Below are 15271 nucleotides of genomic sequence, written 5' to 3'. Positions count from 1 at the left end.
TGCTTTGAATGCAAAGTTGCAAATAATACAGGTTGAATGTTTTGAGGTTTAGATCTGACATGAATGCAGTAATGTGCCAATGAAAATTAGGTGAAATCACTGCAAAAAAACATGCAAGGAAAGGTGAAGAGTGCTAAATAATACCAAATTAAGGCTTGCAGTTAAGGTCAGAGGGATGTGCATTCACAAAACGTTAACTTTGCAACTCGCCAGAGTCAAAGTGTTGCTTGAACACAAGATGCAAGCTGAATAGTCTATTTATCCCGCCCTCTCTCCAAAAGCCTCTCTGATTCACGCAGTATGCGCTGGCTGAGCTTTATCCCTGCATGCGCTGCCGTTAACACCTGTCTATTAGCCCAAACAGCTCGATGGTTTTATCGGACGCTTACCAATATGTATGATGGAGTCCGCTTTGGCCGAATTGCATTGCAATATCCACAGGGAAAGGCAGATCAGCAGCAACTCCATCTCGGGATTTCAGCGAGGCGGCTCATCCAAGCTCTGCTCTGCTGTCCTATAGCTGTCCAAATGGAGCACCCAAAGAAAAAAAAAAGGAAAAAAAAAAAAAGATGATCAAAACCCAGTACAAAACAGAACGGTGATCCACCTCCTCTTGCTAAGCCAGACCTGCATGAAACCCTGCAAAGAAAAATCTGATTTTTCTTTTATTCTTTCTTGACCAGCTAAAAACAGAAAACCGCAGGATGGTGAGGATAAAACGACAAGGGAGCACCGACGGGCACCCGAGGTAAGACTGAAAAAGAGACAGGTAGCCCGGTGAGAGAGCCCGGTGTTACCTCTCTCACTCTCGCCTCTCTCCCTGCGCTCCGGCGTCTAAAGCATGGCAAGCAGCAAAAAAAAAAAGAAAAAAGAAATGCGGAGGAGGGACACCCCCTCTAACTACACACACAGAGAGACGCGCACATACACACTCCGAAAATATAAAACAAAACTGCACACACCGAGAGAGAAGCGCACACACTCTCTCCTCAGTCCTGTGTCGATCACGTGACTGCAGAGACTTCACGACTCGGCTGCTGTCCCGACAAGCCGGGTAGAAATGATTTGGACGAGCCCGAGAAAGACGCGCGGAGAGCCGAAATGGAAACAAATGACTGGACGTTGCAAGAGAATAGGGAGGGAAAAATCTCTATCAACCCTTACGAAGAAGACAAGAAAACTGCGTGACACGAGTTCTAACGCATTCAGACCAGCACGAGACATGAAAAGTGGACACCGGTGCGTGAACACTTGACTTTTGGAGAAGTTGCCGTTTTACCTGGAAGATGTGTGGGAGCGCAGAGGCGCAATTACAGTGAAGTGGGGACGGGGCGCAGCTGATTTGGCAAAGAAAAGGATTCACACGCCGTATCCCTTGGCGAGGGGCTGACGGATGACGGACAGTCATGACAAGAGCCGCGACGCCTTGCTGAACCGGGGAGCAGCGGAAAGGAGTGACCGGGGGAGCATTTTGCCGAGGAAAACGAACATAAAGAGCACAGCGTTTTTCCCAAGGCTCATTTGACTGATTGATTGCTGCTTTGGTTTGATGACGCCGTTGGTTTTGGCTCTGGTTTTAATTCTTTCGGGATTATGAAACTGGCTTTTCTTTAAGGTTAAGTAAGAAGAGCCACAGAGGGTTAGTCGTTTTTTTTCCTTGGTGCCGGTTGCACACCTCTGTATCTGAGCAATACCAAGCGTGTGCCGAAGAGGAGAAGAGAATGAAGAAGCACACGCGGGTTAAAGTCAGTCATAACCTTACAATTAAAGGATATTTCTCGTGTCTGAAATATATACGGAAATATCTCTTAATTGTTTGGTTAAGTCTGTCAGAGGCGCAGAGCACAAACTTTCAGCACCACCGGCAGTGGACAGCTCCTCCACTTAGCTGCATCCAGAGCATCCGAGGAAAAAAAAAATCCCGCACCTGTAGAGCTTCCAAATCTCACAGATTCCTACACGACACGATGGATTTTTCTTTTACTTTTCTTTTTTTTTTTTTTTTTTTTTCCCAAAAAGCTCTCATGTGTCAAAGTCTCACTCGCTTTGTGACAAGGCGATCACCTGTTTTGATACTGCAGCCTAGAAATAAAGATCCACGCCTCCGAAGTCGATGTCAAATCACACAATACCCCCTCTGGCCGTCTGTTGGAACTGCATCTATTCTTTTGCGCAAAAATATTTTGTCCTTAAAACACTAGTTATGTAATAGTTGTGCCATTTGTATACAAAAAAGACAAATATTCAACACATTGCCCATACGTCTCTTATCAACATAGTGGAAAAACAGATATTCTTATATGATTGTTTCCTGGATGTTGGCCCATGAGTCAATACCATATGAAAAAATGGAATCAAATTAAAAAACAAAAAAAAAAAAACATCAAAAAAAACCCTCTAAATAAGATCAACTACAGTTCCCTTGACCACAGTACATCAGTTTAGAAGCATCAGAACAGAAATAAGGAATCCTATAAACAGTTCATCCCTGGAGATAAAGATAAATCTGACTATTTATTGACATATGAAGCAATAGGATGCAGAGATTTCAAAAAGTTTTGATAAATATTTATTTTAGAGCTCGTGATTCTCTTGGTTCTTATGCAGGTTTCAATGTACTGTTTATTTTGACCAAATGTGATTAAAATCAGACTTTTTTTCACACCCCTCATGGCAAGAAATACCAGTATCATCTAACAGCTATCAGGGCCAGTAAAGCTGTCCAATAACTTTAACACCGTGTTTTACAGGGAGCTGGAATAATGGGTCATTAAAAAGAAAGTGTACATTATTTTCCCCAAATTGCGAGGAAAAAATCCAAACTTAACACTGGATGTGACACAATTCATGTTTTATCTTTCCAGTTGGGCTAGTAAAATCAACACTGTATGTATGATCATCTGCATTTTTGCTTCTGGTTCACAGGAGAGCTGTAACAGTCCAAGGCTCCACTTAGAGGCTGGAAGTGAGTATAAGCAGTAAGTCTTGCTATCTTTTGCTATCTTAGCCATTAGCATATTTCAGACAGCCCTATTTATAGTAATGTGTGTTCTCCAATATGTATTCTCTGCATATAGAAAGGTATTTATGGGATACCTGAATGAATAGCCATGCCTGTTTCGGGCAATGGGTGGACTCCATGCATTTGTAAGCCAATTTAATATGAAGCAGGGAATACCATTGAAAGGAAACTGGCCATCCAAATGATAATTGCATGTTTTGGGCGGTTTGTTATGCGGTTGATTCATACCAGCACAGATTTTCAGCAGAAAAAAAAATCCCCTGGTGAATATTTCCAAAATTTAAAAAAAAGGAAAAGAAAGAAATCTGGCTTCAAATCTGTTTGTTTCTTCTTTCAGGTGCAGTATTCTAAGTGAACCTCATGCATATCTATTGATGTCACCTTAAGTTAGACTCAGATGTCCCGCCAGCAGGCATGGAGATATTGGCTGGGGTGTCATGTCTGCTCTCTGTGGTGAAGGTGGAATTTCATTGACACACAAACCTGAGTCATTAATTTTTATAGCTGTGAGCAATGAGGTGAAAAGAGGAGACGGAGTTTACCTTCTCCTGTTTTGGGACAAAGCCAAAAAGTGAATGTAGATGAGGAGGAGCTGTCATATGTAGCCTATAAAAAAAACCTTGCTGTAAGTCATGCATAGAAAAGCACCACTGCCATACACTGGCTTCTTACTGGTAATCGCCATTTCCTTTTTTTTTTTTTTTCAATTCACACTTCAGATGATAGGCGCTTCTAGCTTGAAACCTATGGCATAGGTCTCAGGCTGATTAACTGTTTGTATAGGCCTAGGGTGCACAACCTGCAGCTCTGAAGCCTCATGTTGCTTTTTGACATCTTTGCAGTTGCTCCTCGTGGTTTAACATAAATATTATTGAAATGAAGTTTTTTTTTTCTTAAAGAAGGTATTGATGAATAAAGACATTGACACTGAATAAAATCCTGATTAAACGTTTTGTTGAACTTAATATGCATCACATCTGTCAAAGCCTGGCACCACTCCACTTCCTCTCCTACAACATCAACAGCCCAACAACTTCCTATGCACCTGTGGCTAACCTCAAGTTTTACGCCCCTGGTAAGATAACTAAATCTACAAAAAAGACAGGTCTGGAAGAAAATACAGAGATTGGTTCTGAGTGGATGGATTCATTTAATGACCGATGTGCCAGCGTCAAACACATGCTTGATATGTGGCAAGAGATTGGACGACAGCAAAAAAGAATGAGTTAAGCAATATGACCAAAATATGTTATCAAATTCAGATTTTTTTTTCAAAAAAATTGGATTTTTTGTAAATTGATTAAATTTCTTTCTTCTTCTTTTTTCCAAATTTTTGAAACTTTTGCAAATTTATTGAATTTTGATTTTTTTTTTAAATGTCAAGATTTATGGCATTTTTTCAAATTTATTAAAAATAACAACTAAGATGTATAATTATATAAATTTGAAAAACTCTTTGTTTAGATAATTATTCACAAGATTTTGACTATGTATAGAATTGTATACACATTATTGTCTTCATTGTGAAGATAAAGTAGATTTTGTGGCTCTGAAATGACTTTAATCCAGGTGAGCTGAGGCAAAATGGCTCCTATTAAAGTAAAGGTTGCAGACCCCTAGTATAGGCTAACATTTTTCCTGTTCTGGGTCTTTAGTTTCATAAGGCCCATCTCTGTATTTAATCTTTAATTATTTTCTAATGCATGGCTCGGGGCGTTGCAGACTGCTGCCTGAGAAATGAATGCAGTTTATCTCAGTGTAAATCACATGTTAGCCCTGTGTAACTGGTATCTGTCTTCACTGATTAGTGGTGCTATTAAAGCTTTTTTTTTTTTACACTCATTAAATCTGCTTTTGGCTCCAAAAGGGGAAATCTATTTAAACGTCTTACATTCAAACATGGTCATTGTAATACAGTAATGGGTACTTACTAACTGTCTGATTGTGTCTGCTCTTATTCTTACACATGAAGCCCTGATTTGAATATGTACTGCAGAATAAAATGAGTTCAAATGGGTTAACAGCCTTTAGCCTTGTTGGCTATTGTCTGAGGAAAAACCTGGACTGATGCAATCAAATGTGCTATAAGTCGACTTAAGAACAGTAACCTCAACACCTTTCCCGCATATTTTCATATGTAGTAACTGTGAGGAATGCCCAATAAGAACTAGCTATAGTGAGCTGGTGTTTTCCTACTCAGCATCAGGGTTTTCTGCTCACACTATGGACTCTCTAATTTAACCACTTGATTACTAGCTCTTGATGCTACTACTAATAGAGACTGAATCTTGAGCCCAAAGACTGTCTTATTCAGATGGAGTTTATAATAACGACTTTTTAATGTACACCCTGCAGAGTTAACTTGTATTGAGTGAAGCCACTATCTAAATAGGTAATAATGTTAAAGAGTAGGTGGTTATGATAGGTACAATCCCATCAGGCTAATGTTGGGCTTTAAACAAAAAAAGATGAAACCAGTTGACACGAAATGTGCATTTGAAGGTGTCTTTGTGCATTTCCAAAGAGGTATTTATACGCATTAAAAAGTAGTCCCTGTGCTATCAGGCTGAAGAGGCTCAATGGTAACACGTTCTTATTAGGTTTCTTGCCGGATTAATAAATATCAAATTCAACAATTTAACTCATGTCAGTTCACTAGATTGGCACACTTATTTGTTAGAAATGATATCAATGTAAATATTACATCAAACAAAATAATCGGGATTGCAGCTGTGGGACTTTACAGTTGACACACTGTTTAACCTAAATGAGGCAAATTTCACAACTTCAACACTTTATCATGATCATCTTGTTAGTGATGCAATCACAGCTCTGCTATAGTTGCCTGGATTGTAGGACAGGATCTTGCCCTATCTGTCCTTAATCAAGAAGGCTGGGGTCCAGAAGCTCTTCAGGTTGGTCTCACATTTGTCATGTTTTACGGACTCTTAAGACCAGCCTATGATGGAAACCAACATTCTTGTCACATGTCAGTAGAAACTAACCTTTTACCACAGTATCAACAGGAATGAGTCAGAACTTCTTCCTGAAGATTAATTTGATGTGAAGAGTGTGATCTAGTTGTCCTGAGTGCTGCTTTTTCTGTGAGAATTTATCACAAGTATGATGTTTGACCAGTCACCATCAGGTATTTAACACAGCTGTGAGAAAAAAAAGATATGTTAGTGTATACTTCTTGCTTTGCTTCATTCATACCAGAATAGCAAAGGGTGACAGTTTAATAATATGAGCTGTCCTGAGTCTGTCACTGTGCAGCTGGCTGTGTCCGTTCCATTGTACCACGGCATGTACTTGTGTGAAGCCCCTGCACCAATTTGGAGGAGGGTTAAACTCCAGACAAGTTGGAAATCCATTCATGTCAAGCAGAAATGTGCAGAGAATAGCAACAAGAGTGTGCAGCTCAAGAGGTGAATAAGCAAGACACTCTCCTCCAAATACATAGCCTGAGGTAACATTACAGATTAATCATGTTATGGGAGAAGAAGCATGCGCTCCATCACAGATTCTGAATCTCAATGAGTGAATTGTTGACGATTCTCATCATTATGTGCTTTGCTCTGAATCTCAGTGAAATATGGATTGAGGTATTAAATATATAACTGATAATTCATGTATGAAAAATATACCAGCAGACTGGCATACGAAGAGTGTGAAGGATGTAAGTCCAGCTGTGTTAGCCAAGAACCTTGACGGATGCCTGAGCAGGGGCTTTAAAAGTTTTCCAGCCGGGGACATAACTCTGGATTCAGTCAGGTATGCCAACTTCAAACATAACTTTGCTCATGGAGTGAGGGGTCCGTGTGGTCTGATGCTGCCTCTTAAATGTGAGAGATCCACTTGGGTTAAATCTGGAAAATGTGTTTAAGATGGAACAAATTCACAAATCATAAAGGATTGTATTGTAATTGGTGTTGTATTAAGCTCCCTAAAAATATGTCAAATATTTGTGTACCACAACCTTGAAACACAAATACAAACTGTTATTTCTGCTGTTAAAGATTTCCACGTAATCAAGTTTTCATGATATTATGTGTTATGGTTTGGTTGAAATTTTCTGGGTAGTTGTGGCACAAGAATTCTAAACAAGGTAACCCAAACTCCAGTATTTATTTATGTATTTATTTATTTTTTCCCTAGCTCTTCCCGAAGTGTTCCTAAGCATGATAGGATGTACAATCCCTCCAGGGAGCTGTGTGTATACCCCTTGCTTTCTGCCTAGTTGGATGTGTCTGGAAAAGCTCCAAAGGGAAGCGCTCGGGAGGCATCCTAATCACAAGTCACCACCTGAACCACCTCAACTGGCTCCCTGGCCACTTTCGGTCTCTGCCTCCCTAACAGCCAGGAAGTCTGCGCTCCTTACCCTGTCTCTAAAGCTAGCCCAACCACCCTTGGGTAAAAACTATTTTTTGTTGCTTGTAGTTGAAGGGTCATTCTGTTGGTTACTACCCAAAGCTCAGCACCACAGGTGAAGGTTGGAATGCAGTCAGTCTGTAAAATGAAAGCTTCGCCTTCAGGCTCAGCTCTCTCTTCACCACAACGGTCTCGTACAACAATCACATTACTGCTGATGCTGCGCTAACCCATTTGTCAATTTCACAATCCCTTTTACCCTCACTATGAGCAAGAACCCCTGATACTTGAACTCCTTCACTTGAGGCAGAGACTCAAGTAATATTGCATCAAACATTCAGAGCGGAAAAACATTTTTGAGCTGCGTAACAGTCAGAGGACAGAGAACACATGTTGCTATGTGACAAATATTCATTCCAAATGCTTTTCCCTCTATATAGAATTGTTGTTGGAAGCTGCACACACCATACAGTCAAGAGGCTTTTGTTTGTTCTCAAAGCTTTGTACACAGTGATTAAATATAGATCTGTTATGCTAGCAAGTGCTCCAAAAAAGCACACACTAAAACAACTAAAAATAAAAACATACTCCTCATTGTAAACTCACAACTGCGATACTTGGCTGAATGATGAGAGGTGTAAACAACCCTGAGTGCCTTGCACGGTCACACTGGTTGCATAATTTCAATTGCATCATCTCCACCTGCCAGCTTGCTCAAATCTTCCCCCAATTTCCTGTTGCACTTAGCCAACCTTTAGCAGAAATTGTACACATGGTGACAATATTACAATACAGTCTTTTTGCATTTGTACATGCAGCTCATCCTCGCAATTGTCATGTTATCTGTACACATGAATACATCTTTGTATGTATAATGTACTTTTAGAGTCCAATAGAAACACAGTACTATGGATCCTAGGGGCTTTGGGTGCTGTCTCTGACTTGACTTATGTTATCTGTCACCCCTCTAGAGACCCCTATCTATAAGACCAACACCTAAAGATTGGATCTAACTCCTTCCACAACTCCTGTGGGTTTTTGGTATATAAACACAAAGCATACTAAATAACCTAAAGGAAAAGGATAACAGACTGGCTGTATGATCCACTGTGGTTAAAATGCAAAAGAGCTGCTCCCAGCTGGATTTATTGTGTGAGTCTGACTGTAGCAAGCTGTGACTAAATAACAGCTCCTCTGTTTCCTTTCTTGTTCCCTAACCGTGTGCCTCATCACCATGTCGGTCTCCAACTGGGAGCAGAGGATTGTGGTTACTTCTATTCTGAATAAAAGAAGAAGGGCTGATGTACCAGATGTGGCCAGGACTTGATATTTTCCCTGAGCAGTTGGGATCTGTAGAGATAACATACAGCACTGGGAACATTCACCTGTCTGACCACCTGTCCATGTACGGGTATGAGGGAAGATTCAACAAACCACCAGCCACACAAAAAATCTATAAATGATGAATGACAGTAATAGCATCATTTGTAAAATCTGGCCTTGAACTCATTGTGAAATGAGGAGGTTTCATTTAAGCCAATACAGCCTCATTACTATGCAGCATTAGCAGGCTCTGCAAAGCACCAATTTTGCCTGCAGAGATGTTTACAATTTATTCACCTAATAGCAACTGTTCAGCCATTTGTTTAGTGTGCCCTTAGCAGAGCTATTGAACCCAGAGCCTGTGTCAGCTACATTTCACTCCAGCTGTGCCTGCAAGACAGTCATTAGCGGATGAGGTTGTTCAAAGAGGAGCTACTTAGCCGTCAAAGAGCTCAAAATCTAGCAGCAGAGTAATGCTTTGCAAATGAGAACGACAACAAAAATGATTTGATTGTTTTACAGCAATTGGGAGCAGGTCAATTTGAGTCATTATCAAAGTCAGAAGTAAAGGAAAAGCAGCAGCAGAGGTAACCTGAGAACACACAGCGAGAAGCTCTGTGTGGGATTTAAAAAAGCTCTGCCACTGCTGCTAGGCAAACATCTATTATTCCAATTATCCACATTTTGTAGCTGCAGAGCACAGAGACAGAACCTCAAAGTTATGTTTCCGGACAAACACTTAAAACAGTTCTCCATTTCTGTGGCCATTATGCAAAACAAAAGAATCCAAAGGCTGGGTTCAGATGACTCTAATGGCAGCTAACAGAGCTTCAGCAGCTGCATTTAGGAAACATCTCCGTACAAATATTAGCCTCTTTATTCACACTTAAATCACTCAGAAAATAGAACCTGCACTTTGAACCATTGTTTGCTGTTATAAGCTTTAATTATCACAGAGTTTTACACTGTGTCAGAGGAGGGAAATATCTGAAATGTACATACCAAACCCTCCCTTCATAAATTTCACACCAAGAGGAAAAATGTAACTAATTTGGTATGGATGATGATGATCCTCATGAAAACCTAGTTTTCTCATAGGATGTTTGGTAAGGCCAAGCTCTGGCATCAAAAGTAAAAATGTGAGATGAGGAGAGATGTGAGAAAAGAAAACACATGACCTGTTCATTGTCTTTCTCCTCTCTACACTTGAAAAATGTATTTCTGAATCCATCTCCCAAATACACACAAAAGTGAAAAATACTCTGTACTAGTCTTTGTGTGAATCTACCAAAATCCTCCTGGGTGGTGCTAAGACAAGCGCGCAAGAACGATGTGTCTGCAGAAGAGTCTTAGAAAGGAAGTTGTTTAGAACATAAGATAGAAGAATGATAGCCCAGGTAAAACCCTGAACCATAAAACACCACTACACTTGGGGATGTGTGCACTTAGTCATCTACAAAATTAAACATCGTCAGCCTCACTACTTAGCACCATAATCACCAGATGTTTTAACACATTTTTCTTGTTTGTTTGTTTTTTTTCCATTCCAGTAGGCCCAAAATTCTGATCAGTGATACATTGGGTTGAGGAGTGTCTACCTCACTCCTCTCTCATGCTGTCCCAATCTCACTCCCTTCCTCTCATGTGCTCTCCTCCACAAACCTGCTTGAAAGATCTCTCTCACACACACACTGTGCTTAAGAGGTACAGACGACAGGACTCTTAGCATTCAGCTCAGTTCCTGGAGTTCTTTAAACTCCATGGGGTTCTTCCCTTCTTTTTAGTCCCCCATGCCCCCTTTTAGGAATTTAAAGGCTGGAGTCTAATGACTAAATATAACACATGAAGTGTTCCAGATATAAAACCAAATTGGATTCGTTTCAGCTGCTCCAAATGTACGCTTCCAACTTTAAACCTGGTGAAGCTCATCCTAATTTACAAAAGTCCGTGTGTCAGGCGAGCCCCTGCAGCTGGTCACCGCTCAGAGCAGATTTATTGAACTAACTGATACATCTGTCACTTTTATTCTCAAAGTTTACCAGAATATGCTTCGTTTCGTTATTAAAAAGCAGGCATTATTTAAAAAATCTCTGCAGTTAGATGACTGGCTTCCATTTGGGAAATGATCCCACAAATTTGGGTTAAATGACAAAATATCCTGGTGACATCTGATTAATTAGAATGGGATTTAATGGGCCTAGCATGGCTCTATTGGATTAATTAATTGGCAGATGATATAGTCAAGCGTTGCTGGCCAATTACGTTAACTGTCACACTGCATTTGATGACAAGGTGCCAACCGATCCATTCAGTGACACAAACATGATTGGATAGGATATTATCCCGCTGGGGGGAGGCTTTAGATCATTTTCAATGCAGGCTGTTCAGACTTTACTGTAATGACAAAGCCATGAATATTGCTCGATAAATGTGCATTACAGGGTGTAGCTGTCAGTCACAGTGAAAAGGTTCCCCTGCAGATAGGAGTGACCACTTACTCACATGGGGCTGATGTGGTACAGTATCTCACTGTGGCAATGCACTGTTTCATCTTTTACTGAAGTGTTACCAAGAAAACAGAAAAACAAATCCTCAAACTCTGCTCTTGACAAAACTGATCTAAGAAGTATTGCTTCTTGGTTGTGATAATTTGGCTTGAGATAAACGACACTGATGATTGTGATGATTTATGAAAACTCAACTGTGAGTATTGTTAGTACAGCAAAAGAAAAACAGCCAGTATTGAGGGCATTTTTACACTGAGCACTGAAAAAAATAAACTGCATTGGTGCTGTTAAGGCTATAAATAGCTACAGTTGTTTCTCATGCGAGAGCAACTGTTGGAGAAGCATAGTTAAGCATCAATTTGAGAAACTTCACTTCTGTTTTGCTGCTCTTCACACTGACAGGTGTAATGAGCAGTGAAGCAGGCAGCGGTATTACGGCACCCGATTATGGCTTTCTGAATGAGTGGAAATGAAGCATGTGCACATGCACGTACTTCATCATTATATATTCACAAAAGAAACATACCTACATGATGCTGATGACTTTATGAAGGTATTAAATTGAATGATTTCCACATGCAGTTAAGTTTCCAAAAAGCCCTTCTCCAAACAGCAGTTTTTTTGGTCTAGTTCTAGTGTTCCTGCAAAAATGTCAGAACGTAAAACCAAGCTCTTTGTTTTTTGATGTTGGACTTAAAGCACCTGGAAGGACTTTCTAAGCAATCTTGAAAAAAGTCTCGCTTCTAGATATACACCTAAAAGTTATCAACATTTTGAAATAAGATTATCAGCACCAATGAAGGTTATTTCTAAATGGTATTTTGCAGCTTCCCAGTTGGGTTAGACAGGAGTGGTTTACAGCGTGTCATCTCCATGACAACACCACACTGGTCAACACACACACCACACTGGAGCTGAACTGTCTGACAGAAAAAAGGGCAGAGGAGCAGAAGAAAGCTAAGCAGAGAATGGTAAAGTGCAGACTAAAGGCTAAAATACGGGCTAAAGGCTAACACATGGGTTAAGCTGTTTGTGATTATGTTCATTCCAACCCACATGCAGCAGTTATTCTGCAGTGGTCTGTTCAAACTTTAGAGTCTATCAATAAAATGAGGAGCAGGGTTAAATTTGCTCTGCTTGTTGGGAACAAGTTACAGACATACTTCAGAGAACTGGGCTGTGAGAAGTGCTAAATATAGCCAGTTACCATCCATGGTACAAATTGAGTTATTAAGTTTGCTTGTTGTCACATTTCAAACAATAGTGCTAAATAACTACAAATAAATCACCTTGTTACTTTGTATTCAGTAAAAATAGCCTTGAACAAAGAAAAGTAGTGTTAAAAAGAAGATCTGTGTTGTGTTGCTTACTAGCAACATGTCTTCCTGCATCTACTGCTGCAATTTGCATCTAGGATTCCTTATCCTTCAAGCCGTGGTCAACCCAACACTCTGGCACAAACATTGCGCTCTCTGCCCGCGGGCGGTTGACTGCGCTGTCACTCTGAGGACTCTGCTCTGCCTCATCTCTATGCTGTCTTTTATTTGTTCTGGCCCTGCAGTGTTGCACTTAACTCTTCATATCAGGACAGCAGAGCCACTGCCTATAGTTTGCTGCGGGTTGCAAACGCTTTCGGAGGCAACACCTAGACATCCCCTGTTGGCACTTGCATAAGTCCTATTTCTATTAAATTGGATGTGAAAACCTCTACACCCCTGTATTACAGCACTCTTGAGATACTTTGTATGGTGACATTATTTTGTAGGCTTGAAAGTGAGGATGTACTTCTCGGGCTTAGAGAGCTTTTGTCTGAATTGAAGTTGAATCTTGAGTGACCCAGACAACGATGCTCCAGGGCACAAGATTTGTTTTTCTGAAAAACAACAACACATGACTCTGAGACACACACTCATTTGAAGTCTAGGTTTTGTTTTAAAAAGGAATTGTTTTGTTTTTGTTTTTTTATGCAAAAAAAGATGTACTACTGCTCACGACTCTAACTCTGTTGGGCTTATCTTCTCTTATCTTGTCTCATAATCACCAATTTTGTGTAAGGTCTTGGCAAACATGCAGTGTCCCTGCCCAAAGGGCATCAATCCGACTGTCTCTGACTCAAGGCTACAGACAACTTTCTGTATGCAGGACAGCAAAGATATGGCCATGAATGTGGGAGTATTGCTGCTAATAAAACAGATTTAAACTTAGCGTGTGACCACAGGTGACTTGTGTTTTTGGCCTGCCCGGGGCTTTTTGTGGGCAGATAATATTTTACTTTGTCTCCCTGTCTGCCTTAGCTGCAGGCGACTGGCCTCACGCTGACAGATGATAACAGCACTTATTCACAATGGCTGTGACAGGGAATTTGTGTGTGTGTGTGTGTGTGTGTGTGTGTGTGTGTGTGTGTGTGTGTGTGTGTGTGTATGCGTGTGTGTGTGCGTGTGGTTAGGGAAAGTGTGTGTTTGTGCAAGCTTGTGCATTTTTCATTTCTACTTTCGCCTGGGGGAATATTTGATTCTGAAAGGCCGCTGCGTCGCTGATTAAATTTGTTTAAAGTGCGGTTTAACTGGAGCACTGTGACAACTGTTTGATCACCACTCTGAATAAATACTTCGGTGAGATCTGAGTGTTCAGTTTAAGCTACATCGTGACACATAATCAATAGCATAAATGGGTTTTCGTTTGCTTTAAAAAGGGCTAAATTAGCCTAAGCCTGACCCTGAGGCGCCTGATTAAACAGATGTTTATTCCTGATGTTCTCATGTAGCTTAGACCACAAGATCATCACACTATACTTAAACACTGATATGTCCTCTATAAAGGAAGAAGAAAACACATATCCTAATCCAAGTTGAGAATTTGTGTGCAAAATACACACATGATCAAAATTTTAAGACCAGTTGAAAAGTTGCATAACTCTATATTTTGCTCTGTTGGATCTTAAGAGGGTTCTAAGTAGAGCTTCAAAATGCAAAAATGGAAGAAATGGAGAGAGACAAAAATAAATAAAAGTTAAAAAATAAATAAAAGAAATCAGAGAGAAATTTATTGTGAACATCAGTAATACTAAAATAGGTTGTTCATCAGCAAATGAAAAGTTTAAGGCCCTAGCTTAAAAAACAAAACAAAACAAAACAAAACTGAAAACCTCTTAAAGTAGAAACAAAGCTTTCAAAAAAGGACTCAGTAATTAGTGGCTCCACCTTTCTTGTTGATAACTTCAGAAATTCATTTTGGCATGCTAGACGCGAGCGTTGCCAGAAGTCTAGCGGGAATTAGTGGGAACATGGACAGCATCCACTGTCTGGAACTAATGTCCATTTCTGTAAACATCCATTCCCAAATGTTTGTAAGGGGATTTAGATCAGAGGAACACACAGGATGGTCCAAAAATAAGTGGTTTTTCCCTTGGAAAACGTACTTGGTCAGGTGGACATTGTGAACCACAGCATTGCCCTGTTGACAATTTCAGTCATTACTACACAGACCAGGTCCTCAGTCATGAGAGAGGCCCCCTGCTACATCTTCACATAGCCTCCCGCTGTTTGTCACCACTGCACAACCTGAAGCTCCATTGTTACAATGAAAAAAAAACAAAAGCCTTCCAGATCACGATGCTGCAGTGCTTCTCCACTGTGCTGTTTAGAAAACATCTCAAGTGGGATCTCCTTGTCATGCCAGTAATGATGGAAGCCATCAGGACTATCAAAGTTCATTTTTTTCCTTATCAGAGAGTAAAACTGTTTTCTACCTTTTGATGTTGCATTTTTAGTGCTCTCTTCAAAATCCAAACAGGTAATTCTGTGGCCTTGAAGGAGATGAGGCCTTTGAAGACATTTTTGTTCTTAAAGCCCTTCTCTTGTAGATACCATCTAAAGGTTTATTGGGCTCCACACCAGTGACAGCCGATCAGATTCTCCTACTCAGCATGAGTAAAACATTTTGGGGCCTACCGCTTGACTTTTTCTCCCATAACCCCCAGGATATTTCAAGATGAAATTCAGAATGACTTTCTAACTGCGTCCAACCCCAGCAGTGATGGCGCATTGCA

The 15271-nt window shown here is 40.4% G+C and overlaps 1 protein-coding gene across 4 annotated transcripts in view; it reads right to left on the bottom strand.

The window, feature by feature from the left end:
* The window catches only part of grid1a (glutamate receptor, ionotropic, delta 1a), a 343051-nt gene that overhangs the window by 276122 nt on the left and 51658 nt on the right, over positions 1-15271 (bottom strand). For 3 of the 4 annotated variants that reach the window (XM_074675675.1, XM_074675677.1, XM_074675678.1), the window contains exon 3: positions 390-520. In XM_074675675.1, coding sequence (XP_074531776.1) covers positions 390-468 — 79 coding nt within the window. In that variant the 5' untranslated portion in view covers positions 469-520. Of the gene's footprint in view, positions 1-389; positions 521-962; positions 1034-15271 lie in introns of those variants that run through there. The other variant, XM_074675676.1, reaches the window with a different exon arrangement.

Source organism: Halichoeres trimaculatus, unplaced genomic scaffold (assembly GCF_033239565.1).
Source record: "Halichoeres trimaculatus isolate MK-OKI-2021-1 unplaced genomic scaffold, fHalTri1.1 fHalTri1_scaffold_8, whole genome shotgun sequence".
In the NCBI taxonomy this organism is placed as follows: domain Eukaryota; kingdom Metazoa; phylum Chordata; class Actinopteri; order Labriformes; family Labridae; genus Halichoeres; species Halichoeres trimaculatus.
This window is presented reverse-complemented; position numbering and strand designations above follow the sequence as displayed.